The 27,695-nt window shown below is 42.2% G+C and overlaps 2 protein-coding genes across 2 annotated transcripts; both read left to right on the top strand.

The window, feature by feature from the left end:
* The first annotated feature begins 3,648 nt into the window (after positions 1-3,648).
* Positions 3,649-6,407, top strand: LOC125890145 (interleukin-1 beta-like). Its single transcript, XM_049578640.1, has 5 exons — positions 3,649-3,777; positions 4,231-4,472; positions 5,027-5,200; positions 5,372-5,505; positions 5,740-6,407. Exons 2-5 carry the CDS (start codon positions 4,253-4,255, stop codon positions 5,974-5,976), a joined length of 765 nt encoding a protein of 254 aa, XP_049434597.1. The 5' UTR covers positions 3,649-3,777; positions 4,231-4,252; the 3' UTR covers positions 5,977-6,407.
* A 1,562-nt stretch (positions 6,408-7,969) lies between these two features.
* On the top strand, positions 7,970-26,554 carry ckap2l (cytoskeleton associated protein 2-like). Its single transcript, XM_049578497.1, has 9 exons — positions 7,970-8,128; positions 11,014-11,080; positions 11,172-11,226; positions 11,373-12,616; positions 18,143-18,338; positions 18,901-19,059; positions 22,286-22,346; positions 23,028-23,190; positions 24,680-26,554. Exons 1-9 carry the CDS (start codon positions 8,089-8,091, stop codon positions 24,990-24,992), a joined length of 2,298 nt encoding a protein of 765 aa, XP_049434454.1. The 5' UTR covers positions 7,970-8,088; the 3' UTR covers positions 24,993-26,554.
* Positions 26,555-27,695: the final 1,141 nt, after the last annotated feature.

Below are 27,695 nucleotides of genomic sequence, written 5' to 3'. Positions count from 1 at the left end.
ATGACGTAGCTTCTCCCCCTGCATCACACCCCAACAGGGAAGTGAAGAAATACCAGATTCAGCCGCTATTATGCAACTCTAAACAACAAGCAAGTCTACTACGGCTGGTGGAATTTTTTCATATCAAAGCAACCACAAAACCCCAAAGAGCTTCCTCAAAGATGTGAGAAGTTTAGGTCACAGAGGATGAGAAAATTTAGCATTACATAAAAGGTGTGTATTTTTTGGTATTTCTCAGAAGTAGAAAATACTTTCACCCAGTTGTGACAAATCTCTATATATCTTCATATTATTATTAGTATCATTATTATGATCATTATTATTATTATTATTATTACTACTACTATTAGACCCTTTACATTTTAAATATAGGGTCAGTTTAATGCCCAACTTTTACTCCCTTTTACTGACTTTCCATCAGCCTTTATTAACCTTAGACTATTTTACCTCTGATGTTTTTTGGAAATACATTTAGTTAGATGAGATTTATACAACCTTTGTATTAAAAAAAAAAAAAAGGCCCACTCACCGAAATAACGATAAAAACTGAGGGGTAAAAATGCAAATTTGACATACAATGAGAGGTTATCATCAAGATCTTGATGTCAAGATGGCGCCTATTCATTCCAATAGAGGTGCTTGTCTGGCACGTACATGGATGTATTAAGAGATCTGGATACAGCATTGACAATGGGGCCCTTTTCATTTCTATGAAAGGTGCTCCATGGTGCATGAAGCCAAAAAACTCCAGTTGCGCGGTAAGAAATGTGCCAGATGATCAGCGCTGTGTCCGAATCACTGAGCCCATAGAGCAGGTGCGCTACATTCTTACAGCCACTGAGCACGGTTGAGTGCGACTGAGCTGTTGCCGTCCGAGCAACTGACTTCTGGTTCGCTCCACTAACTTAAATGGTGATAAAACAATTTAATCTTGGGATATGTTATCGGACCAAATGGATTAAATCTTGATAGAGGAACAAGTAATTTCACAGGGGTCGTGACACTCAAAAAATCTTAACCCACTGATTTACAGATGTCTCTTTCCCGAATGTAAGTCTATGGGAAAAAGTCTTTTTGGCTCATTGGCAAGACGTGACAGACGCCAGGAAATAATGGTACCAATGTTTGGCCGCTACGAAAATTGATTTCCAAGCCTGGCACACTTCCCGCCAAAAAAAAGTTTACATCTTTTGGGTTTACTTCCATGAAATGTGGCCCACTGAGTATGTGCAGCAGTGTTTCTCCTGCTGGCCCTGCCCAGGTTCCTGCTCAGCTAAAAGACTTAACATTGTGATGACATCATGGATTTTTCTTGCCTTAAAGAAAGTTTTATAAATCTAAAACATGCATGGATCCTTCCTGAGTAAAAATATATAATAGAAAGAATCATAACTGACCTTGATTGCAGTCTAACGTGTCCTGTCAACAGTTTTACAGACATCTCTTTAATAATAGTCTGTGGGGAAAATGCTTTTTGGGCCGCAGATATAACTGCAGCTGGAGCGTCTACGTAACCTGCTGATCTTACCCTTCATGTCAGTCCATGAACAACCCCCTTCGCTCTTGGCCCAGAATTGGAAGCCCCAACAAAAATGCTAAGTTAGCAATTAGCTAGCTATGAAGTTTTTAAAGAGAGGTGGTTAAGATTAAGATAAGGCTAATGGTAAGGGCTGCGTATTGTTACTTCTAAAGTGAATCTGTCTTCATGTATAATGGATTATAAAGTGGATTATTGCTACATTTAGCCTCATGTTTGTTCACAACAGTGTTGAGTTGTCGCACGGTTCAGAAAAACTTCACGATGGTGGGTTTGTCTTGAACTAGTGATGGGTGTCGTGTACGCTGCAAACGCAGTGTGTCTGCAGCTATATATGTCGTAATTTTAATTTTTCTGCCTCAATACCGTGAGTGGCCACTTAGTCTGGGGCCGTTTAGTGGCCGTTTTTGTAAGTAACCAGAACCAGGGCGAGACAGACAGGATCTGGAATTCGATGAATGCGCCTTTCCATCAAAATAAAAGCACCAAGCTAATAAAAATGCGGTGAAACTTTTTAATTTAAAGAATATAATTTACAAGAAAAGCCCCAAGCCATTAAGTTAACCTTTTTCTTTTATTGTATTTAATTGTATTACAAGTTATTGTCTATTTCAGTTGTCTGTTTTATTTAATAGGCACTTGATCCTAGTTTTGTACATTATACCTGTAGTTTGTAAATGCATTTTTTCGATAAAGTTTGGGGCGGTGGGGGCGAAAGAGAGAGGAAAACTGTGTGATGCTCGCCATGTAGCATGCTCTATCAACCACTACAATATGGCATCGCCAACATCGCTGCCTGATAATGTTACACGTCAAAACGGTGAAAGAGGATGTGACGAGACGATGGTGCGCCAGAATTTAAAGTTTTACTTTGGTGAATTTCTCTAGACCAGAATCCAGACAAAATTCAGAGTGAGTGGAAACCAGGCTCTTCGCCATACGTGAAGAGCCTGGTGACCCGAGGCTAGTGGCCACTGGGTAAATTGGCTGCAAGGCTGTGGGGCGTTCCTGGGGGCCAGGTTAATGACACCTGGACCATCTGGAGTCCCCGCTGGTTGCCTGGCAACTTCTAAGAGTCCATCAGCACATAAAAAGGCAAACTCCTGTTTTCACATGTACGGATTAAACAAACAAGATACAACATGTTAATTAGGGAGCTTTAGAGGTGCTAAGCTAACCCTCTAGCCTACTTTCTGTAGCATTAGCTTCATATCGAACTAGCTGCCATACAGATTCCCTGCCACAAAGAGAAGTTTAGCTCCCAAAATGTCACTGTTTTGGTTAAAACCTTGTACACTCAGGATAACCAGAGTATGTATAAAAACTGGCACATTATACAATTTGCTGATGACTTGGTGAAGTGGAATGAAACAGGAACAGGGGCGTGATGCTGTAGTGAGTGACTTTGTGTTATGGTATCATCATTCCTTCACCTCAATGTGATGAAACTGTAATACAGTTCAGGGTCCTGCAGTCAAGCATGTAGACAATTAAAAATGTCTTGAAACAACTCGAAACAGAAAATGGTTTAAAACCTAATGTTACATTTGTCAGAAAGCACAAAAATGTTATTATCTGAGTAAAACTGATTTTTTTGTGAGTGTGGCTCCACGATGACTCTGTTTTATTGGAGTTTCACTGAATCTGTTTTTCAGGCTTTAGATGTTAAGAGAATTTGGGGTAGGTCTGGTCATCTGAAGGATTCTTTTTGAATCCTTTCTGTCTTGCTTTAAGATGGTTTCATGACCATTTTTCACAGTCATTTATTCATTTATTCCCCCTTTGAGTCGAATGTACAATCTCAGGTAGACAGATGCATACGTTTGGGGAAATTGAAATCTATCTATCTATCTATCTATCTATCTATCTATCATAAAAATATTCTTAAAAAGACAATATGTTTATAAATGTATAGCTGTTGCATGAAATGGCATACAAATCTGATCCCTCATTCATAAACAGTGCGTGACACTGTTATCTACTGTGTGCGTTTCACAATCACATACTGTATAGCAGCAGTTTGTAAGTTACAGTATTTCATCATCACAGTGGGCGTGGACATTAAGGCCATCGCACTTCCTTTCAGCACGGGAAAATCCCTGTGGCGGCTGTAGTGAGTGTGTATAAAAACCATACAGATCAGTACAGGCAGGCAGAATAACACTGAGAGGACAACTGAAAGGATCCTAGCAAACAAACTGAAAACAAATTCTACTACTTTTATCCACTGACCTGCACAGGTAAAATGACTTTTCTTGTCTTTTCTTTTTGTTTTTATGACCTAGAGCAGAAAAATATGCTCCAGATTAAAACAAAAAAGGGTCTTTGCTATATTTTTGTCAGTATAAACTGCTGAAGAATTCATTTTGTTGCTGTCAGCTGGAAATGTTTGCACTGCAGCTACAAAATTTCAGCTTTACTAGATCATTTTATGTTTTTCAAATCCCCATTCAGTCCAATGTGACTGTGTAAGTGCCTCATAGTAAAGTGTAGTGAGTAGTGAGTCACTGCAGCAGCAGACAGAGACGTACAGTAGCCTTTACAACAGAGAGTAAAAGGACAAAAGATCATATTTTAGATAAAAAAAAGTTCAGTAAATGCTGGTAAAACGTAGAGCTAAATCCAGCTGTAAATGTTTCTATAAATGCTTCGTGATTCAGTGTCACTGGAAATCTCTTTCTATCTCCCTGCAGACTCTTCTTAACTCAAGAAAAGATGGAATCCCAGATGAAATGCAACATTAGCGAGATGTGGAGCTCCAGGATGCCTGAGGGACTGGAACTTGAGATTTCCCATCATCCACTGACAATGAAGCACGTGGCCAACCTCATCATCGCCACACAGAGGTTTAAGGGCATCATCTCAGAATCGGTGCTGGGCACTGAATTCAGAGATGAACATCTGCTCAGCATCATGCTGGAGAGCATCGTGGAAGGTAAAAACACAGACTTTATTTCAACACTACCATAAAAAGACTCACTGGGCTCATTGCTCTGTTAGAGTTTCAACTCTGCTTCACTTTAAAGTTCCTAAAAGGTTGAGTGGATCTGTGTATATAAAAATTATGATGTGCTGCCTTCTAAGTAGTTTACCATTAGGAGCAGTAGGAAGTGACTTACTGATAGGTAGTGAACAGTTTACATGATCTTGTTGGCCTTCAGATACAAATTGTTTATCACCCAAATACCAACAACACCTGTGATTTCAGCCCCTACACATCCGCCTTCACTCTTTTTGTGTTGGTGTGACTGTATTTCACTGACTTACTTTCCTGTTACATTTGCCGTACCTATTAAAGTGACATCTTTTATTGCTCCATGGAATAAAATGACCATAATATACTGTCTGTGCGGCTGTACATTACTCAGGAAGGTACTCAGATTTATGACTTTCAAGGATCGCTTGTGCAGGAAGAGACTTTTGCTGTTGCAATTCCTGTTGCTTCAAAATCGCAACATGTCTGATCAGATGTGCCTCTTGTCCCCTCAGAGAGAAATGTGTTCGGTTGTGAGGCAACTCCACCGACTACTGAGGATATGATCACCAGGACGCGGGAGTACGACTGCACTGTGGAGGACGAGGAGAAGAGGAGCTTAGTTCGGGTCAATAACAGCCTGGTGCTCCACGCAGTGATGCTGCAGGGAGGAACTGATCTCAAGCAAGGTGATTGCATGTGACAGTTAGATTGAAAATCACTCTCTGGGTCATGGTAGATGTTTAAATTTGGGAATGACAGGTTTTTAGTTCATCTTTCACAAAGAAAGTATGACAGAGTGTGAAAATAGTCTTTCAGCTTTCATTAAACAGAACCTGTGTCCTTTGCTCTCTCCTCAGTTAAACTGAACATGTCGATGTACTTGCACCCTGCACCCAGCGTTGAGGGCAGAACTGTGGCTCTGGGCATCAAGGGCACACAGTATTACCTGACTTGCCGTAAGGACGGTGCCCAGCCAACCTTACATCTGGAGGTAAGACTCGTTCCATGAATCTGACATAAAGATTAAAGGGTAAACTTCAACCCATGTGCCACATTTTTAAAACCAAAGCAGTGACCAAAAAACCCACTTATGAGATCTTCCTGGTCATTTAAATTGTCATATTCTGACAGAGACACTGCACGTGTATAGATGAATTTACCTCAGGCCCAATGTTGTGCGGTGTGATGGCCAAACCTTCTGACATTTATCTTTTCACACCCTCAGACGATTACCAAAGACAGCCTGGCATCAATCGACCCGAACAGCGACATGGTGCGGTTTCTCTTCTACAAGCAGATCTCTGGGGTGAATGTCAGCACCCTCATGTCTGTTGCTCACCCCAACTGGTACATCAGCACAGCAGAGGCTGACAACATGCCAGTGGAGATGTGCCAGGAGTCCACCAGCCGCTACAGAGCCTTCACCTTCAGTGCAATCAAGGAGGAGACACCCACAGCGTAAGGTGGATCTGCATCTGAGGGCCCAGCGTTGATCCTCTTAAGAAGAAGATTCAATTGTTGAATGGAGTGTAAAATATTCTGCACTTCTTCTTCTTATAATTTATCTATTTATTTTTACAAAAGTATTACCGCTGTCTGCTGAAAAGACTTCTGTAAGTATTACAGAGCGTCGATTTACTGTATGTACCAAGTACACAAAGTAAAAATGCTTGTGTGTTAAGTCGAGCTTCACCAGGAGGTGGCACCATTGTGCTACCAGGTGAGCACCCAGTTTATTTATTATGCTGTTGGACATGGCATATTGATGCTTTTATCTCTTAATTTAATAATCTATTTATGCACCATTTAACATATATATTTATTTGAAAATCTGCTTACTAATGATTATTTATATGATGTGCTGTGAAATATTTAATAAATCCTTATAACTTATTTGTATTTGCGTTTTGTGTGCTTACTCGGGATTTGGTAAATGAAACAACTCATAAAGGACTTTAACAGGCATTAGCTGCAGTCAACCAGCTGATGCATTTGTAATAATGAAACAAAATAATTGACAATAATCTTTCACTTTGAAAGTGGCCATTCTGCAAGAGGATTTTAAGTATATTTTTCTAGTAATACTTTTGCAGTATTTTACACACAGTATGATACAATTTTTATTGTAAAAAAACAAACCCCAGTTTGGAATCTACCACTGACTTGGTTTGCAGGAATACACATCTTTACATTTCTTAGAATGACATGAAGTCTTTTAATGATTGTAGCTCCATGATGACTCTCTGTAGCTGCAGTTGTATTTAATCTGTTTTTCAGGCTTTGGATGTTATCATATTGGTAGGTTTGATGACATCTGAGGGATTCCTCTTTATATGCAAAGATACTAATAATTTAAAATGTAATCTGCAAATAAATTAGGATGTAGCTATTTTTATGGATTAAGATAAAACGTAATCAAATGATTCACCTTTATCAGTAATGAACACATGCATCAATAATTATAATCCAATAATAGTATAAAACATACTTAAAGTACCAAAGGTAAAAGTAGTCCTCATGCAGAATTGCTCATTTTAGAATAACATACATTATAATACTTTCGGACCTGTGGGTTAATGACAAAAAGAGTGAAAAAACTGAATTTCCCCTCAGGGGGATTAATAAAGTATATAAAATAAAAAATAAATAAAAATAGTTTTGTACCTTAATTTAAGTAATGTTTTGAATTATAGACTTTTACTCGTAACAGAGTATTTCTACACCGGGGTATTGCTACTTTTACTTAACTAAAAGCCAGTTGCACAAACATCTTAAGGTAAGATTTTCCCTTAACGTTATGCTAAGGCTTTCTTAAAATAAATCAGTTACACAAAACATATCCTCTCCTTCAGGTTTCCTTAAAATGGTCACTCAGGTATTTGAGGTTTTCTCCTTATCTTGGTCTTATACTTAAGGAATCCCTTAAGGCTAGTTCAACAATTTCACAAAAGAGTTAAGGTATCACAAAAAGCTGTTAAAAACCCACCTGTACAGACTGGCATGTGAACAAGATAGTATAATTTTGTATCTGGGTATATCCATTTATATTATACTTAAATTGTATTTTCATGTTTTACTTCTTTGTTTTCCCATGTTGTATGGTATTGCACTGTGAAGCACTTTGCAACTGGTTTAAAAAAGCGCTATAAAAATAAATTGTATTAATATTATTATTATTATTATTTATTTATTTATTTATTTATTTCATTTTATTATTATTATCATTATTATTATTATTATTATTATTATTATTATTATACTAAAAAACTAAAACTAATCGTGTTTGGTGCTGCAGTTAACTGTTAACTGTGCCTGTATGTACCTCTGTTTACATTCTCTGCACCAATCAGGGCAGGATGTCTGCGCATGCGTGTCATGTCTTTGCAATTTCAAATCTACCAATCAGAGAAGTGGAGGCGTTAACCCCCGGCAATTTCAAACCCGGATGCGCGAGCTCGGTTGTTATGAAGTTAACGTTACTTTAACGTCTGTTGAACCACCATAACAAGTCTAACGAGCCATTTTTACATCTAATTTGGACAAAGTCGAGAGAAAACACTGAACTGTGACAGATATGGAAGAAGCAGAGACCGTCCCGATACTTTCCAGAAAAGGTTAGCGGGCGTAAATTTGCTTTTTTGAGCTAGCGTTCGTTAAGTTTGTTAGCGTTAGCTGCCCTGTGTAAGCTAACCCATGTTAGCGCTAACGCTCGGTAGCAACTGTGTTAGTAAGTTAACTGTGGGGAACTGTTTTCTTGTCTAGCAGAATTTATTAACGGCTGGTTGGCTTTGTAGCGTTATAATGGGTACGAGAAGTTTTACATTATTCTTGTTAAAAGTCGTGTGTTGTCAGCGTAACGTTAAGTTAGCAGAATGTGCTCCCTTCTGATGCTGCACTTGGATGACAAAGATGGATAAACAATGCGACATTGCTACGTAATTCGGTCGCTGTGCCTCTTAGCCTTTTTCATCGGCCTCCATAATAACGTTACTTTGTGAATAAGCATTACAAACCGGATGAGTATCTTATTTAAAATACAGGACTCTGGTAATGGGGCGTTTCTCATGTTGGTACACATGTTCTGTGAAGGCATGAGTGGATCAGTGTAACCTTAGCTGAAAACATGTAATGCTCTGCCAGGCATGAAATCACCCCTTAAAGTTAAAGAAACTAAAAATAGTCTGGCAGGCTTTCATAAAAAACAAAGAACATCGCTGGATAGATTGTGGCTAACAGAGAAATTAGTTCTAAATTATTTGGATGAATGAATGACTTTATTTCGAGCAAAACAAAACATCAACAGACATGCTCCGAAAGGAGTAGGAAGAAGTGTGCACTTATATAATCCTATTTACTTTGTTATTATTTATGTCTCATTTAAAAAGGAAATTGTCAACAAGTGTCCCAAACTAATTTACAGCCATTCATACAGATAAATAAAGGACTGCCTTTCTCATATATTATTCTGTCCATTCATTTCTGTGAGTAGCAGTAGTAGTAGTATATAAGCTTTAACAGTGAGGGGAAAAAAATACCATGAGTGCAAGACTCAAAATACACACTTTAAAGTGATATTAAATTACATTAGGTTAACTGTTCGTTTGAGCTCTTGTGCGCAGTTCCTCCTCTAAATTTAGATTTTCCACAAGAGTTGACATGTATCACAAACTTGCAGCCAGATGGCAGCAAGTGTGTGTGTAATCTTCAGCTCAGTTACTCATACATTTGGAACGACACCAACATCAACTGAAGGAGCTTTTCTTGATGGTTGGTGAAAGTTAAGTGTCAGTAAAGGTGAATCATCTGCTGTTGTTATCGGTTTGTGAAGCTTAAAAAAAATATCTTTGATTACAGTTTCTTAAATGTGAATATTTTCTGGTGTCTTTACTGCTCTATGACAGGAAACTGAATATCTTCGAGTTACTCAACAAGACATTTGAGGATGTCATCTTAGGCTTTGGTAACCACTGAGTGATATTTTTCACCATTTTCTGACATTTTATGCAGGAACAACTGATTGATTAATTGAGGAAAATAATCGATAGATTAATTTGCAGTGAAAATAATAGTTGCAGCCAGGGTTGGAAATTAACTTTTTGTCCACCTGCTGCTGTGGCTGAGGTTTTCAAAATCTCCTGGCCACTCAGTAGATAACCATTGTGGGTTTTTTTTTGGCTGGGGTGCGAAGCAAATCAAGCAGCCACCCAGCATTTAGCTGGTGCTAATTTCCAACCCTAGTTGCAGCCCTAGTCAGCCTGATGTAAAGGTCGCCATCTGCCCATGTCAGTGTGGACACCATGTGCAGCCCATATTTTTGCAGCTGCAGCTCTCCATAGACTTTCAATGTAAAAAGTTCGTACAGCCTTAACTCAGTGTTTCCCATACATTGATTTAGTTAATCTTGTTTCATTGTAGAACAGAGTTGCATGTGCATTTGCTCAGCCTCAAATTGCCCTGCTCTCTCTCAGGTTATCAGACCACATGACCCAAGAGTTAGCTAGCTAGCCACTCCACGGTCAGTCTGCCTTGTTCCCTGTTGCTGTGGACTGCTCAAGCGGGATCAAGCTAGGGAGCATTTGTCGGCAGCTGTTGCAGTTCAAATGCAGTCAGCGCAACCCCCCCAGTGGCATGTCCCACAACGCGCTGGATATAACCTGTGTAAAATAGTCAGTTGTTGCAGCTATGGCAGCTATGGCTGCAACTAATGATTATTTTTATTGTTGATTAATCTGTCAATTTATTTTCCTCATTAATTAATTGGTCGTTTGGTTTAAATTGTCAGAAATGTGAAAAATGTTGATCAGTGATTCCCAAAGTCCAAAATGAATAAGAGTTCTGCATCTACAGTGAATATACACTATGTTTGTGCGGACACATTTATTAAGTGGTACAGTATGTGGCTGTTTATTAGGCCTAATTTTTCAGATAAAACACGTGGTGTAAATCTTTAATATAGAATTTATAGGTAAAGGGATACTTCTAAGATTTTCAACCATTTTTGGTATCATAAAAATTGTGGGTAGTATGTAAATTAACTACTTCAAACTTCCCTCTGTCATGCCAGCGCCCAGGTCTCCCTGCTCATTTGCCAACGAAAATGCACGATAAGATGTGCTCGGCCTTTGGGCTGACGCTCGAACCACAAATTGTGCTTCCTCTTTTTTGTATGCTTACAATTATTTTAGCTTACTGTGTAGTTTGAGATCGCTTGTTAACAGCTGTCCACCATATTGTTTTCTGACGGTCGGCCAAAGCCAACTTACATTACGTAAGCCACTAGCAGAAGCGTTTGTTGCTATGGTGCGGTGCAGTGCATTCTGGTAGTTGTAGGTTTTCTGCCTCTTGAGCAAAGGAGAATGCCACAGTCGTTTTTCTCTGTTTTGTGTAGTGATGCAACACCAGTTTAAAAAACATTTTTGTCTTGTCTAGCAGTGAAGTACTTCTTTTAGTATAATGGAAAGTTACAAGTACTGAATTTCTGTGTGATTTTCTGTCATAGAGCTGCGTAAGCAGAAGTTGATGGAATACTTGGCAGGAAAGGGAAAGCTGAAACAGCCCAACCCTAAGTAAGAAAAACGATCATCTGCACAAAAACATTGTGTGTCATTGCGGTCGCTGGTGCTGTTGTAATCAATTTAACTAAATTTATCTCGACAGGCCATACCTCCGTGATGACGTCCAGGTTAAGAGGCATGTCACGTCTACACAAAAGGTGGGTGTGGCTTTACACAGTTAATGAAGCGTAAAAACATAATTTCAAAAGAACGATGTCAACATTGACTTCGTGCTGAGTTGGCCTGTTACTCATAGTGATTTGTTTCACTTACAGTTCTCCAATTTATGTTTTTGTTTTTACAGGTGGTCATGGGAAAAGAGAACACAGCTCCAGCGGACAGATTCAGATATGAAGGCACAAAAAGTCAAACTTTGGCTGCTCAATCCACAAAACAGCCTGCCAGGGAACCATTTGGTGTTACTAACAAAGTGAATATAAAAGCCAACATCCCAACCGGGCGGCGAAATACCAGTCGTACTTCTGCAACCTCTGGCCCAGCACAGCCAAAACTTAATCAAAACCCTGTGCTGACGAGAACCTACACCGTTGTGTCGTCCAAATCCAACTGGAATGAAGCCACCCATCCTAAAAAGCGGCCAGAAACAGGAAGTCTGTCTTCAAATGCAGCTCATACAGCTGCTACAAAATCAAACAGCAGATTCAGCAGGAGCTCAAATGTTACCAGGTCATGTCCAGTGAAGACAGCCAGTATCAGGATGAGTCTCGGCCCCATGGTCAAAACAAAGACAGGGCTCATTCCTGCAGTGACCCAGCCAAGAAACACTCAGAGTCAAAACTTAAGACACACCTCTGCCACAGCAGCTGATGCCACCATCGCCACAACTGCTTCTGTAGCTAATAAGGTGCGATCCAGCTCCTTTTCATCAGCTTCTGTTTCCCAGCGGTCTGCCATCGCTCAGAGAAAAACATTACCTGCCACTGCTCTAAATAACCCTGTTAATGAGAGATCAACAGCTGGAATTAAAATTCAACAACAGAACAAGTTAAACTCAAAACCACTTTTGGGCAAACAATCTCAGCCATCTTGCAAGAGTCAACTATCATTTGGACTGAAATCGGTGTCCACCTCCTCCAAATGCACAGCAGCACCTATTAAGCCAAAGGGAAGAGAGGGGTTGTCAAAAACTGTGAAATCAGCTGGCCAGCCCACAGACAGGTCCACAAAGCAGAGATTCGAGAGTGGAGGGCAGAAAAATGGCCAATCACGCAAAGTCGCTGCTCAGACATCCTCAGGGCCAACGAGCAGGTGCAGCTCCAGAGCAGTCAGTGGGGTTAGGCGTGCTGCAGTGGCTGAGCTGGGAGGGAAAACCATGACATGTAAAGAGGCCGATGGCAAGAAGGGTTCAGCGAATGCCCCTCCACCAAAACGAACAGGCGCTCCAGTTATGTCCCAGACAGTGCCACGGCCTGCACGGACCATCAGCCACACCAGTCAGGGCACAGACACAAAGACGCCAAAGGTCCCTGTCAGGGTCCTTCCCCAGACTGAGGGAAAGAAGGTGACCGCTGCCCAGGAGGAAAGAATGTAAGTAGACGAGTACAGCTACTGGTAAATGTGTAGCATGAAACTATGATACAGCACCATTGAATCATTACAATGTCAGCATCCACTGTACGTGACCATTGTTAAGAGTTTGGCTTGTGACCGATGAGTGCCACAGGGACACTTATGATTGGCCAGTCAGTGTCTAATACCATTAGGAAAAATTGCCATTAAGGGCACGAAATTTAAAGTGTTTATTTTAAGATACATTTAACAAGACTTCACCATAAAAACTTTCTTTTGGTTAGTAGCAGAGAACAGCAAAATGACTGTCGTAAACGTCAACAATGACTAAAACTTTTTACACTGATGAAAATAATAGGTTATTCTTGCATTATTGCATATGTTCCAAAGCCTCTGAGCTTGTCACACATTTAAAAGCCGATAAATTACAAATTAAAAACAAAATGGTACCACAAAAGGCTACACAACCGGAGTGAAACAGGCAAATGACGAATAGACAGCACCGAGAGGAGGCAGGGCTTTGGGGGCATTGCAGCGGTCTGTGTCTGTGTCTGTGTGTGTTTGTGAACTCTCTATTGGAGAGAGGAGAGAATGTGAAAGTAGTATCCACACTGTGGAAAATTAGTATTGAGTATTGAATTGGAATTAAAATAATCATAATCGATATGTACCAATAGACAAGGCTGTTCTAAATCCACATTTTTCTCGACATCATTTCTTTTACTTTACACCGCCTCACTCTGAAAACCCTGGCAAAACAAGCACGTTGACATGGCTACGTTTTTGATAAGGTAAAAAGTTACAATATTCATAAACCGTTGTGGCAGGTCAAGAATTTGAAAACTAAAGAATGCTTTGTCTGATTAGATCGCTGGGCAAGTACGAGACAAGCATGCTCGGACGTACTATAAGCGGAGCGGACTCCGCGAGGAATGTCCGCAGTCATTCGGGCTTTCATAGTCGAGCGCACTTCCGCGTTGTAGTTTCCTGTAAAAATGTCCTTGTAAAATCCCCGCGATGTGAAAAATACATGCCGAGCAGTCACTGGTGCGCAGAGTGGAGTCCGCGCGGTTGTAAAATCTGAGCTTTGTGCGCACAGGGCTTGCGGACGTCTGCTTTGAGTCCGCGCAGACCTACGTTCCGCCCGAGTATGTTCGGGCCTTAACGCGCATGTCGCGGAGCGGTGAACAAACCAAACAACACAATGTCAGGAGAAATTGAAAAGATATGCCGTCTATGTAAAGTCAACTTGCTAATTAAGGAGCCATTACATGTTCAAGAATTTTATAAAGCTGCTCAAATGGACCGCCAAGGCCCCCACCTCGGTCTGCTGCCCAATCCACATTGCACCGAACCCTTCTGGATCCCTCTGCGGGTGGTGGGCCGCAGAGGGATCCAGAAGGGTTCGGTGCAATGTGGATTGGGCAGCAGACCGAGGCGGGGGCCTTGGCGGTCCGATCCTCGGTTACAGAAGTTGGCTCTTGGGACATGGAATGTCACCTCTCTGGCGGGGAAGGAGCCGGAGCTTGTGGAAGAGGTTGAGCGCTACTGGCTAGATATAGTCGGCCTCACCTCGACACATAGTTCCGGGTCTGGAACCCTAGTCCTTGAGAGGGGTTGGACTCTCTCCTTCGCTGGAGTTGCTCCGGGTGAGAGGCGGAGGGCTGGGGTGGGCTTCCTGATAGCCCCCAGACTGGGGGCTGCCTGTACGTTGAGGTTTACCCCGGTAGACGAAAGGGTTGCTTCCCTGCGCCTTCGGGTCGGGGAACGGGTCCTGACTATTGTCTGTGCTTATGCACCGAACAGCAGTTCAGAGTACCCAACCTTTTTGAGTCCCTGGGACGGGTGCTGGACAGCACCCCGACCGGCGACTCCATTGTTCTGCTGGGGGACTTCAATGCTCACGTGGGCAATGACAGCAGGACCTGGAGGGGCGTGATTGGGAGGAACGGCCTGCCTGATCTGAACCCGAGTGGTGTTCAGTTATTGGACTTCTGTGCGGGTCGCAGTTTGGCCATAACTAACACCATGTTCAAACATAAGGATGTCCATCGGTGCACGTGGCACCAGGACAGCCTAGGTCGCAGGTCAGTGATCGACTTTGTAGTCATATCATTTGACCTGCGGCCATATGTTCTGGACACTCGGGGAAGACGCCGCGCAGACCTGGCAGGCCCAAACGAACAGTGAGGGTCTGCTGGGAACGCCTGGCGGAAGAACCTGTCCAGATGATCTTCAACTCCCACCTCCGGGAGAGCTTCGACCGCATCCCGAGGGCGGAGGGGGACATTGAGTCCGAATGGGCCTTGTTCCACTCTGCCATTGTTGAGGCGGTGGTTGTGAGCTGTGGCCGCAAGGCCGCTGGGGCCAGTTGTGGCCCCAGCCCGTCAGGCTGAAGAAGGAGGCCTACAGGGCATGGTTGGTCTGTGGGTCTCCGGAAGCAGCTGATGGGTACCGGCGGGCCAAGTGGGGCGCGGTAGCGGCAGTCGTTGAGGCAAAAACTCAGGTGTGGGAGGAGTTTGGTGAGGCCATGGAGGAAGACTATCGATCGGCTCCAAAGAGGTTCTGGCAAACCGTCCGGTGCCTCAGGGGGGGAAGGCGGCAACTTGCTCACACTGTTTACAGTGGGGGCGGGGAGCTGCTGACGTCAACTGGGGACATTGTGACTTTGAGGAGCTCCTCAATCCCACCAACACGTATTCCAGTGAGGAAACAGAGACGGGGGTCTGGGGGGCGGGTCGTCCAATCTCTGGGGCAGAAGTTGCTGAGGTAGTGAAACAACTCCGAGGCGGCGGAGCCCCGGGGGTGGATGAGATTCGTCCTGGATATCTCAAGGCTCTGGATGTTGTAGGGCTGTCCTGGCTGACACGCCTCTGCAACATTGCGTGGACATCGGGGGCAGTGCCTCTGGAGTGGCAGACCGGGTGGTGGTCCCCATTTTCAAGAAAGGGGACCAGAGGGTGTGTTCCAACTACAGGGGGATCACACTCCTCAGCCTACCCGGTAAGGTTTACTCCAGGGTGCTGGAGAAGAGGGTCCGGTCGATAGTTGAACCTCGGATTGAGGAGGAGCAATGTGGTTTTCGTCCCAGACGCGGAACCGTGGACCAGCTCTTTTCCCTCGCCAGGGTGCTGGAGGGGGCATGGGAGTTTGCCCATCCAGTCCACATGTGTTTTGTGGATTTGGAGGAGGCTTACGACCGTGTCCCCAGGGGCATCCTGTGGGGGGTGCTCCGGGAGTATGGGGTTGGTGGCCCCTTGCTAAGGGCCATCCAGTCCCTGTACCAAAGGAGCATGAGTCTAGTTCGCGTGGCTGGCAGTAAGTCGGACCTGTTCCCGGTGAGGGTTGGACTCCGCCAGGGCTGCCCTTTGTCACCGGTTCTGTTCATAACTTTTATGGACAGAATTTCGCAGCCGAGTGGGTGGAGGGTGTCAGGTTCGTGACGGGAGGATCTCGTCCCTGCTTTTTGCGGATGACGTGGTCCTCCTAGCTCCATCGAACAGTGACCTCCAGCTCTCGCTGGGCGGTTCGCAGCCGAGTGCGAAGCGGCTGGGATGAGAATCAGCACCTCCAAGTCTGAGGCCATGGTCCTCAGCCAGAAAAGGGTGGATTGCCCACTCCAGGTCAGGGGGGAGGTCCTGCCTCAGGTGGGGAGTTTAAGTATCTCGGGTCTTGTTCACGAGTGAGGGTAGGATGGAGCGGAGATTGACAGCCTGATTGTGGCGGCGACAGCAGAGATGCAGGCGCTTAACTGCTTCTTTGTCGTGAAGAGGGAGCTTAGCCAGAAAGCCAAGCTCTCGATTTACCGCTCGATCTACGCCCAACCCTCACCTATGGTCACGAGCTCTGGGTAGTGACCGAAAGAATGAGATTGCGAGTGCAAGCGGCCGAAATGAGTTTCCTCCGCAGGGTGGCTGGGTTCAGCCTTAGGGATAGGGTGAGGAGCTCAGACATCCGGGAGGGACTCGGAGTAGAGCCGCTACTCCTCCACATCGAGAGGAGCCAGTTGAGGTGGTTCGGGCATCTGGTAAGGATGCCTTCCGGATGCCTCCCTTGGGAGGTGTTTCGGGCATGTCCAACCGGGAGGAGACCTCGGGGCCGCCCCAGAACACGCTGGAGGGATTACATCACCCGGTTGGCCTGGGAACGCCTCGGGGTTCCCGCGGAAGAGCTGACGGAAGTGGCTGGGGAGAGGACTGTCTGGGCTTCTTTGCTGAGGCTGCTGCCCCCGCGACCCGGACCCGGATAAGCGGAGGACGACGAGTACGAGTACGAGTGCTCAAACGCCAAAGAGAGGCTATAAGTGAACATTTCAGCGGCGACGCGTAATGACCCCCCCACCCTCCGGGCGATGACATCATTCATCGGCGATTTCACTAGATGGCGATAGGACGATAGGATATGGACAAGATCACCCAACTCTAGTGTGGCCTGACAGAAATTAAACAAGCGAGCGTCATATTCAGTGTTTGCTTCAGGAAAACGTTTTAAATAGTCTCCATGCTAACCAGAGACACCCTGCTTGCGTTTAGTGAAGAGGAATCTGAACAGACAAATGTTTAAATCACAAGTATCTTCCTGTATTTGCTTTTTTTTATCTGTTTTTTCTTTTTTAATGTGCTGAGTCTTTTGGATTCCTGCTGCTTACGGTCTGGCCCTGGTCACTACGTTTTTCTAAAGCCCTGCCCTCATCTAAGCATCGTGGGGTCACACGCTCATAAACGTCCCGAGTGCAGAAAAATAGGAGGAAAATACTCGCAGAGAGCAGAGTCTCTGCAGATAAATACAGCGCCACACACTGAGAGTGGGTCATAGGTGATGATTGAGAAGGATTACTTCTGTATTAGTCCAAACATTGTTGGTTTAGGAAAATCCTGCATAGTATATCTTAAAGGGAGATTAAGTTTGGCAAACATACCTCAAGCTTTACAAGTTTTATGGAGCAATACTTAAGCCTTGCTGTGCAGTTGTTAGAAAATCTAAATATCGCATTGGTAGTCTGTATCGAAAGATGCTTATTAATGGAGATTTCTCAATCAATTTATTTGTGTCCCAACCCAATCAGAGCTAGTGATGATTCAGTTTTAATTGATAGTGATAAAGATGCACACACATTACCCTAGTCTATGGACCCGTGGACACAGACATACCAGCAATCTGGCAGTTTGTTTGAACCGGGCACTCCACATCAATATGCAAAGTGTTTGGTGTATTAACAATACTCACATAATTTCTCACATTTTGTTTGTTAAAGAAGTAGTTAACAAACAGTAGTTAAAGTTTCAAGATAAATGCATACACAGACTCAGAGGTTAGAAGTGCCAACAAAATTTGCACTGATTGGTCAAACGAGATGATTTTCCTTTTAGTTACTGTATGAAGAAGAAACAAGAGTTGTGTGTCCAGGTGTGAGGGCGTCAACCTCAGTTTGTCCTGGGACTTCTGTTATTCTTTCCTCTCCCAGTGTCTCTCTGCTGTGCTGTCCAATGAGGTAAAAAATGTTGCCTTTCAACTATATCCTCTGCTCTGTTGTTTGGTGTCAAGGAGAAAGCTACGCGAATGGCGGGAAGCCAAGGGCATTTCCTACAAACGTCCTCCAATGCCGGTGAAGCCTCAGGTCAGGCGCACTGTGGCTGTGCCCCAGCCTTTCTGGGCAACCATGAATGAGGAAGACGAAGCCCACTCCCTCATCTGTGCCGTGGACCGATCCCTGGCTGACTGCATCAAATTGCTTGGAGAGGTATATAGATTGCAGCCAGGATTTTTTTACTGGCCTCTTTCAGTCTGATGTCACCTCCCACAGGATGTTACATCTCACTGGAAGTTATGTGGTGGAGGCACTTTAGAGGGTGGGAGTGTGCAAGGACATTGTTTCACACGGCTCTGTATAAACAGAGATTTAACTGAAGAGAAATTAAATCGATGTAAGGCAGTGGTGTAACTAATTTTTCTGGCCATGTTGGTAGGCAAAGTGTTTCTGAAAGGCCAAACTTGAAGACTGGCTTGTGGCCTGCTGTTACACAGGTGCCTGAGATGAGACAATCATTTAAACATGCACAGTTTGACACAGTCTCTTCTGGAAGGTTTTGAAAATGCTGCACTTGTTTGTGTAAAGAATAAAAGAAAAGAACTTCAGAGAGAAGTTCAAATCATGCTTCACTGCGTAAAGTGGGCGTAACTTTCAATTTTGGGTAGTCGGATGGTGACTACATCGGACCACACAACAAACACCTCAGCTAAAGCATACTGATACCCTTTCTCTCACTGTATGAACTTGATGTAAACGTGCCTCGCACCCACAGGGTTGCCCTCCAGACCAGGTGAGGGAGGTTCTCACACGACTGCCAGCAGTGTCCCAGAAGTTTGCCAAATACTGGATCTGTCAGGCCCGCCTGATGGAACAAGAAGGCAACCTGGATGTCCTGCCCATGTTTGAAGAGGCTGTTGGTCTTGTGTTGGAGGTAAGTCATCCATGACATTCTCGAAATAGTGTGTGTTCACGTTCAGTGAGCGGACCTTGGTGTATTACATTTACATATGTGCCAGTGTGAATGAAATACTTTAAATTATCATGTGTTTAATTCACTTGATTCTATAAATTTATCTAGAAACTGTTTCTCAGTAAAATTTCCCCCAAAAATGGACAGTGTTCTCTAAGGATTTGCAATATAATGACAAACCATACAGGGGTTGTACTAGTGCACACAATATCAGGAAAACAATATTAATGAATATTGTGGTGGCGATATGACTCGCGATAAATAAAAATATACAGTTACAGGTATACAGCTTTAATGTCTTTCTGCTTTAGGTCTGGGCTGCCAACATAGACCCTGGACAATGAATAGCCTATGCACACTGAATATAGAAATAAAATAAAATGCAGGGAGCACCTGGGACCCACAGGTGCTCATTTGAGTGGGTCCCCTATAAAAAATTGTGTTTTTTGACATAATAGTGTTTGATGTTATGTGGTTCTAATTATGTTTATATCCATTTATGTTGAAAATGTATCTGAAAGTTAAGTAAATCCCAAATCTTAAAACTTTATTCACACAACCACAGAGTGTATATGTATTTTTACAGTGTATGTACAAAATCTTATACAGATGTCACATCTTGAGTTTAGAGAGCACCAAAATCTACCCAGTATAAGATGAATCAGATGATTGTGAGTTGTGATTATCTCATAGAAATATAAGTATTATGCATAATCTATAAAAATGTCAACATTTTAAGAAATTTGTTTTTTTTTCTCTATAATTCTGAGAAAAGCTTTTATGTCTTCTTTTCACTTCTTGAGACCGCACAAAATGGGAAACAACAACAAAACTCGCCTTGTGTGAGATATACGATATATACGGCAAGAAATGGCGGCCTGGACTGTAAAACATCCTTGACACGAGTCAACACATTATCGATCAGTAGCACAATCACATTATCCCCTGGATGGTAAAGCATAATTGTTACTGAAGCGAGTGACAGAAGCATTTGCTGTCACAGCAGATGTTGAAATGTAAAATAATAGGAATGTCTCTCGTAATATCCTACATATTCATGAATTTGGATGTTTATGAACCTTAAATTACAAGGTTATTATCTACCAGTGTTCGCCGGGGACCTTCGTGCCGCCCTGCAGCCTTTCCTAGGAATCAGTGGCTCTGAGCTTCAGAAAGCCAGGGATGAGAGCAGGTGGGCGGGTGGGGCTGCCTGGCTTAACAATGCCATGTGTGAACCTGTCCTAAAACCACCCTAAAGGTTCGTTTTCAAAGCCATGAAACTCGCAGCAAACTGTGGTTAGCCATAATAAAGAAGCTAACGTTAAGAACCAGGCTGCTGCTGTACAAATCAACTCCCCATTACCGTTGTTTCCCCCAGTGAACAACGTGACAGCTGCTGCCAGCTGCAGTGCTTCACTCTAGTCAAACAAGGGGCCATTTTGAGTGCTGTGTCCAGACACAAAGCCCTAACTGCAGAGGAGCAAAAGTGGTTAATTCTCACTTACATTATTCCTGAAAACATGTAAGTAAATAATCCAGTTTTTTAAAGTCATGGTTTCCCCAACAGCTAAATAACTCCCAGATTGGCATTCGGTGAACACAAGTGCTCATATATACTCTTGGCCTGGCTCCTTATTTTAGGAAACGTGTCAGAGAATGGTCATGAAAATGTACTTCAGAAACATTGGAAAAGTTGTCTAAATTTATTATTAAAACATGTATGAACTCTGAACATGAGAGGATGGACATTTGTCAACCAACTGGTTAATCACAAAAGCTGATATATCACCTGATAATAAGTTATCACAGATGCAGTACTTTTGATATAGTGTGTATGTCAGTTGATAAGTAAAAAAAAAATCAGTACAGAAATGCCAAAGATATACTGTGTAATTTTATGTTTAGAGACATTGATGCCATTCCACAGTTTGCCCTCTAGAGAGCACTGACAAGTTTATTTTTCAACTGGAAAATGTCCTGCTCAGTGTTTACTTTATATACATCAGAGGACTTGATTCATGTCGTCAGCCTCTGGTCAGTATTTAAAATATATATTAGAAGATGGTAATATTATTTAGAAAATATTTTTGCTGGTATTATCAACCAGAAAAGTAATGCACTGCTTCATTAAACTGCTTGTCATATACAAATTCAGACTATTATTATTGAAGCATTTACTTTGTAATCATCCAGACAGAATCCCAACAAAATTATCCAGTGTAGTGACCCTACTGTCATTACTGAGCAGCACCAATACTATCATTTTGCTTGATCTCTGCCTGACCTTTCAGTGCATGACAGCTAATTCTTTATCATCAGTGACAGGCCAAAGCAGCAGAAACCCTGGAAGTGGAAACTGCCGTTACGCTCTGATAGCTGACTCGGTTTCCGCTTAAGAAACAAAACTTATCTCAGCTGACATTATGTGGTTTATTATTTCTAGTTGTCACAGGGAAACACGGCCACTACAGCTGACTGCAGCAATATAGAATCATAAATCGGAAATTGAGGTTGTTATAGACATACTTTCACATGAATGACTATGTATGGAAATAAATTTTAAAACAGGTGCCATGTTTTACCAGTGGTGTTGACAAATACTGTAATTTGTGATGAGTTTAATCATATGTCTGTTCAACTCAGAAGCTCAATGAATATAAATAACTTTGTAGAAATTGTAAGATGTGTCATATTTAGTCATTAATGCATCTGTTGCCACTCTGACCAGGAAATAGCCGTAAACTGAAAGTGTCGGGTTTCAAAAAAAATTTTTTAGCATGGTGCAATCACTCCCCGATTTCGCAAGGGGTTTAATCCTTTCGGGAAAACCTCAGGTAACAGTTTGAAATGTGAATATTTTCCTGTTAGTCGCTGTGAGTAACATTAACAGATCTGTTTACATTGCCACCACTGCTGCACTTGCTTTTTCAACTGTCAAATGCACAGAGCCCATGCAGCCACTATTTTAATGTCTGTTTAGAACAACAACAACAAAAAAAGAGTTTTGATATGAATAATGATTGTTGACCGACACTTCACTGCACAGTTAAGCCTTTTTAGATTATTCCTGACAGCTTTAATGGTTGACATGAGATTAGAATCAACAGTTTATGTTGTTTTGTCATCTAAAATCAGTAATTTCTTCTCTATGTTCCTGTTAAGTTTCTGTCCTTCTGTTTTGTTGCAGCCAGTGGATGAGCTGCGGACTGTGGTGTTTGAGATTCTGAAGAAAAAGGATGAGATCCAAGGTAGTTGGCCTGCATGCCCTGTTTGGAACCACTGTAAATTTCAACCACATTTCTGGAGTGTAGTAGACTGGAAATTTTCACTCAGTAGTAGTAGTCATCAACTTCCAGTCTGGCTGACTCAAACTGATAAGCATCTATGATAACAGACCACCGTGAGGACATGTTTTAACACTATATTCTCAAAGCACTTCATCGTCATGGAGGTCTGTTTTTAGGTTATTTTGTGTATGATATTGTTCCCCCATTGCATTTAAAACTGATATAATCAGTTTTTTATGTAATAGGAAAAATCTACATATCATGTAAAAGGTGTGGCTCGTAGAGACGAACCTACACAGAATTATTACCCAACACTGCAGCCCCTTCAACTCTATGGAGGGTTTTAACTCATTATTTTAGTTTACAGCCTGCAGCGTTACTGTTTCAGTTCACACTCCCTCATGTTCCTCAGCTTAGTTTTCAGTGAAAAGCCCTAAAATCCAATTGCTTGCTATATGGCTAGCTTGAGCTAAAGAAGAGTAAAGACAGGACATTTGTCAGACGGACACAAAAAGACGCACAAATTAATGCTTATTTAATTGATGTTGTAATTTCAACAGTGAAATCTAAATAAAATGCACATTCTTACAAATGATAAGGTTTTTTTGAATAAGATAAATCAGATGTTTATGTTTTTGTCAGCGTCCGCAGAAAATGAGAAAGAGGAGGACCAAATTCCAACAGGTGAAAGCACTCCCGAAAGTATCAACAACCCGATGATGACCCCCAAACCTGTGAGAGCTCTCATCTGGGGAGAGAAAGGAGACTCATCTGTAGTCAAGTACAAGATCACAGCAACTCCTGGGTATGTCTCAGACATGAGTACAACTTCCAGCAGATGTTGACAAAGTTTTCCTCTGGGGACATAATCTACAGTTGGAAAAAGGGTAGTATATTGCAGTGTATTTTATCACAATATTCAGCATATTGGAACATATTTAAAATCAGGATAATATTTTATCGTGATTTAAGTATTGTGATTGTATCGTATCATGGATTCTCTGGTGACTCCTGCCCCGAGAAAGGTATGAACATAGTTTACATTTAGTAATTTATGTCATCTGCATTGTAGAGTTTTATTAGAAGATAGGATTGACCACTATGGTGACATGGTTGGACTCTTGGCTGACAGTGCCAATAAAATCTGTTCCCACCAGACTTGGCACACAAGACATATTTTATCCATTTTTGAGGTCTCACACAAATCATCACTATGAATTCATCTGTAATTAGTGACAATACAGATGAGCGTGAATTTCAACTTTGGCCCTAATGGCTGAATCAAGTAAATGGCAGGCAGCGAGGGACAGACACAAGAAATAATTCAAAGTCGAGGGTGAATACTTTTCCTGATGTCTTCACACTGGAAACATCTGAATGAAGAAAAGAGATTCAAGCATGATGAGTTTCCAATGCTCCTTTTGAACAGGTAATGTACTAGTTAATAGTAAGATATGTGCCTACGTGTCAAGATAAAGTACCGTTGTATTAAATTTGCTACTGATGTTTGTTTGCATATATTCGTCTTTTATTTTGAGTAGTTAAGATAAGACGCAGTTACACATCAGCTCAGTGATAAAATTCCAATAGCACTCCTAGGGAATGTTCAAAAATAGAATACCAGTTTTAAGGTAAACTGTGATATGAAAATTGATGGTTATCGACCGTATGCATTTATTTGCTTATCTATGATATTGGAAAAAATATATATATAACTGGATGGAGAGTGTCACCTTTATTATATGTATTTTCAAAAGGGAGACTTAAAAAAAAATGTCTCCAAGTTTCAATAATGATAATAAAATGTTTGTTCAAGAAAAATAACCCGGATAATATAATAATAGTTATGTCAAACTGTGAAACTGTGATACTTGAGACGGTCACCATGCCGTGAAAATCTCAAACCACAACTACCCTAATCAGTATGTGACAACAGATTTTGTCATCATGGCGCCCTGCCACTAGTACATTAATGCGTGGGAAACTGTGATTAGTGTACATGTGACTGACTAATCACTCCCTCTCTTACTTGGAAAGGGAATGCAAGACATGACAGGTGTCATCCCCCCCCCCCCCCCCCCCCAAGATAGTTGTCTGCTTAACACACCCTCACGCACATATATGTTTACACAGTAGCACGTGAAAAACAATAATCACAGTCACTTGTGTCAGCAGACTATGGAAAGGGGGAGGGCTGAGGAGAGAGAGGAGATGATCCTGAGGCTGTCATGACCTTCTGTACTCACAATAAAGTCACAGTTATTTCTTGATTTCTTTTCGTTCTTTTCCTTAAGTGGACCACCGCCAAGCCAACAGAAGGACCCAGCGCGAGTCAATGGCCACGAGGTTCGCTTTTTCACTCCAGTTAGACGCTCAGTCCGAATCGAGAGATCCTCTCTCCGATATCCCGCGTCCCTCCAGGATCACGATCAATGCGTAGCCTCCTACAATGACCTGATCTCTGAGGAGGATACTGAGAGAAGTGAGGAGCAGACGAGCAGGGAAACCAGCCCATCCGCTAACAATACGCCTATGTACATCTACAGACAGAACGAAGCACTTAATGACAAAGTGTTCGTTCAGCTAGTCTATGATGAAGGCGTTTAGCTGTATGTGCTCACTTCATCTACACCAGTTTGCAGACTGTGTTCAGCATTTATCACTGTTCATGGCAGGGTCAAAAAGTCAAATGTATGTACATATTTTTGTGTAGTTGTATTTCACCCTTTCCCTGAACCCCAGTGAGTTTTAGCCTTGTAAAGCTAGAACCTCACATTTTAGACAATAAGCTGTTTTTTTACAGTCAGATATTTCTGACACTTGCTTATCATTTTGCCCCTGTATTATTTTAGCCCATTAAATAATGTGGTGTACATAGTAATGTAAAATAAATGGCTGTGTTTTTTTGAACTCATGGATGTATTTTGTGCTTTATTCATTTTTATCTAGCACGTGGACTCTCCTATCAAACAGACACCTGTACTCCTGAAACCACAGCCAAAATTAGTTTACTATTGTGTGTGCTGGACAAAGTTCCATGTCTGAGTTGTTGTTCAGATATGATTTGTCACATTTGCCTTTTATCTAAAGCATCCATGCAAAACAGCATTTATGACAAAACGAAACTTGGTTGCACGAGTTTTACCACACCTTCAAATGACAAGCAGTGAGCCAGTTCATTGGAACCAGGACTGAAAGTCACCATCATTTTAACATGTGATTATGCAGGTGTGGTGTGTCTGCCTCAGATATTCTGGAAGTTTGTTCCACAGGCGGGGAGCATAGAAACTAAAGGCTGCTTCACCTTGTTTGGTTTGATCTGAGGGGTCTGGATGCTTCATAAAGTTGGATGCTTCAGAAAGTTCCTGCTTATTGTGACAACCCTCCCTGCCCTGCCTGCCTTGTTGTGTTCTCCCTTGCAGGTAGCAGTGGGCGTGGCTGCGGGTAATCAGGGAAGTGGCAGCACCTGAGTTCAGTGAGCTTTTAAAAGCTCTGGCTGCTCACTGCTCGTTCTCTTCTCCTTACTGAGGCAGCATTTGGTTTTGGGTTTGGTTTTATCTTTGTTTCTGCACTCTACAACATCATACACATACATTGTTTCACTCATGCCCTCACCTACACCACTGACTTTACTGATTGCAAACACCATGTTTAGTTAGGTTCTTTTTCTTATGTTTATTCTTTAGCAAATAAAAATCCTTTAATTGGCTTTCCTTGTGTATGTGTCTCCCTTTTTGTCATGGCCGTGCGGCCCGGTTCGTGACATTATCTAACTCCTGATATGCTCAAGGCAGGTGATGGAGAGGTGGGAGGAAGTGCAGTGGAGGCTTTGGATGAGATGTAGACCTGTGTGTTATCTGCGCAGCAATGGAAATGAACACCATGGTGATGGAGAATTGTGCCTAGGGGAACTTCAGCATTCTGAGTAATACAATTTTTACGTAGCACAGATAGTACATAGTACTTATATCATTCTACAGGTGTTCAAGTGCAGTAAGATGTACCTGAGATTCAAAGTTGCGAGGAAAAAGAAAGGAAATGAGATACCAATAATAATGATATATAAATAAATAAATGTGTGAATGTGTACATACAAACATACCTATCTGACTACATGTACACTCATAAGTAAAATACAGTAAACTTTTAAATATGAAAGTGGGATGGGAATAGAAGGGTGATACATATTTTAGAGTTCCCTTACTGCATTTATAAACTTGTTGCAGGACTCAATTTATTTATGAAATTGATGAAATTTATAAATAAATGTTGGTCTTTGTAACCTCTGTGCATTTGTGGTTTGTTCCACCTCACTGTTTCCGTATTTTTTTAATCCAGATGTATGTTGGAGGTTCAGGATTCGACCGTCTAATTGTGATACATTTAATCACAGCCCTCAAGAGCATTTGTACTAGATATATTTTTCCCTCCCCATAAACCCTTCAGGGATTGCTCCAAGGAGAATCACTCTTGGATACATGGGGATATTTTGATGGAACACTACTCTCAGGAAATCTAACACATCTTTCCAGAAGTTGCTTAACTTTGGCACGACCAAAAAATATAAATGTGATTTCCAGCTTGGGGGCCACATTTTCATGAACACTCGTCTGAACTGGATGGAGCCCAATTTGCTTTTTATTGCAGGGTCCAGGAATGTAGTTTTCCTCCAGAGCCTCCAGTTATTTTGACTCATAAAATTATTAGACTGTGGTTGTTAACTGTGTGACTGTCTCTGCGTCCCCCTCACATAAGCACCTTTTCCACTGCACAAAAACCCCACGAACACCCACCAACATCTGGCTTTTTAATGTAATGGAAAAGCTTACAATCGTCATTCACACCTTAGCGAAGTGACACTGCAGCGGTCATGGGTATTTATTGGCTTCGGCTTTGATTGACATTGATAGAAACACAACACCTCCACACTAACCTTCGTGTGTAATCAATCTACTGAGAAAGAGAGGATGGATCATGGGGAGTACCACCAGTTGGTCCAGGAGTTTCACCTCAGTGGGCCGTTTCCAGGCATATTTTAGGATGCCTCGGGGGCAGTTTGACAACCTGTTGACAGCTCTGGGTATCCAGCAACAGGTACCACCAGTTTCTTCTCCATTGTTTACCAACTGTCAACTTGTTGTCAAGACCACAACGAAAAAAAGAGATGACGTGGGGCGTTTTTCTGCTCTGAGTTACAGCGCTCCATCGAACACACACCCACATAAAAAGGCATATACATCTGATGCAGAGCCATGCACACAGCTATGGTCTACTGACAATGGGAAATTAGTCTATAGTCTATTTTTTATC

This window comes from Epinephelus fuscoguttatus, linkage group LG6, assembly GCF_011397635.1.
Source record: "Epinephelus fuscoguttatus linkage group LG6, E.fuscoguttatus.final_Chr_v1".
In the NCBI taxonomy this organism is placed as follows: domain Eukaryota; kingdom Metazoa; phylum Chordata; class Actinopteri; order Perciformes; family Serranidae; genus Epinephelus; species Epinephelus fuscoguttatus.
This window is presented reverse-complemented; position numbering and strand designations above follow the sequence as displayed.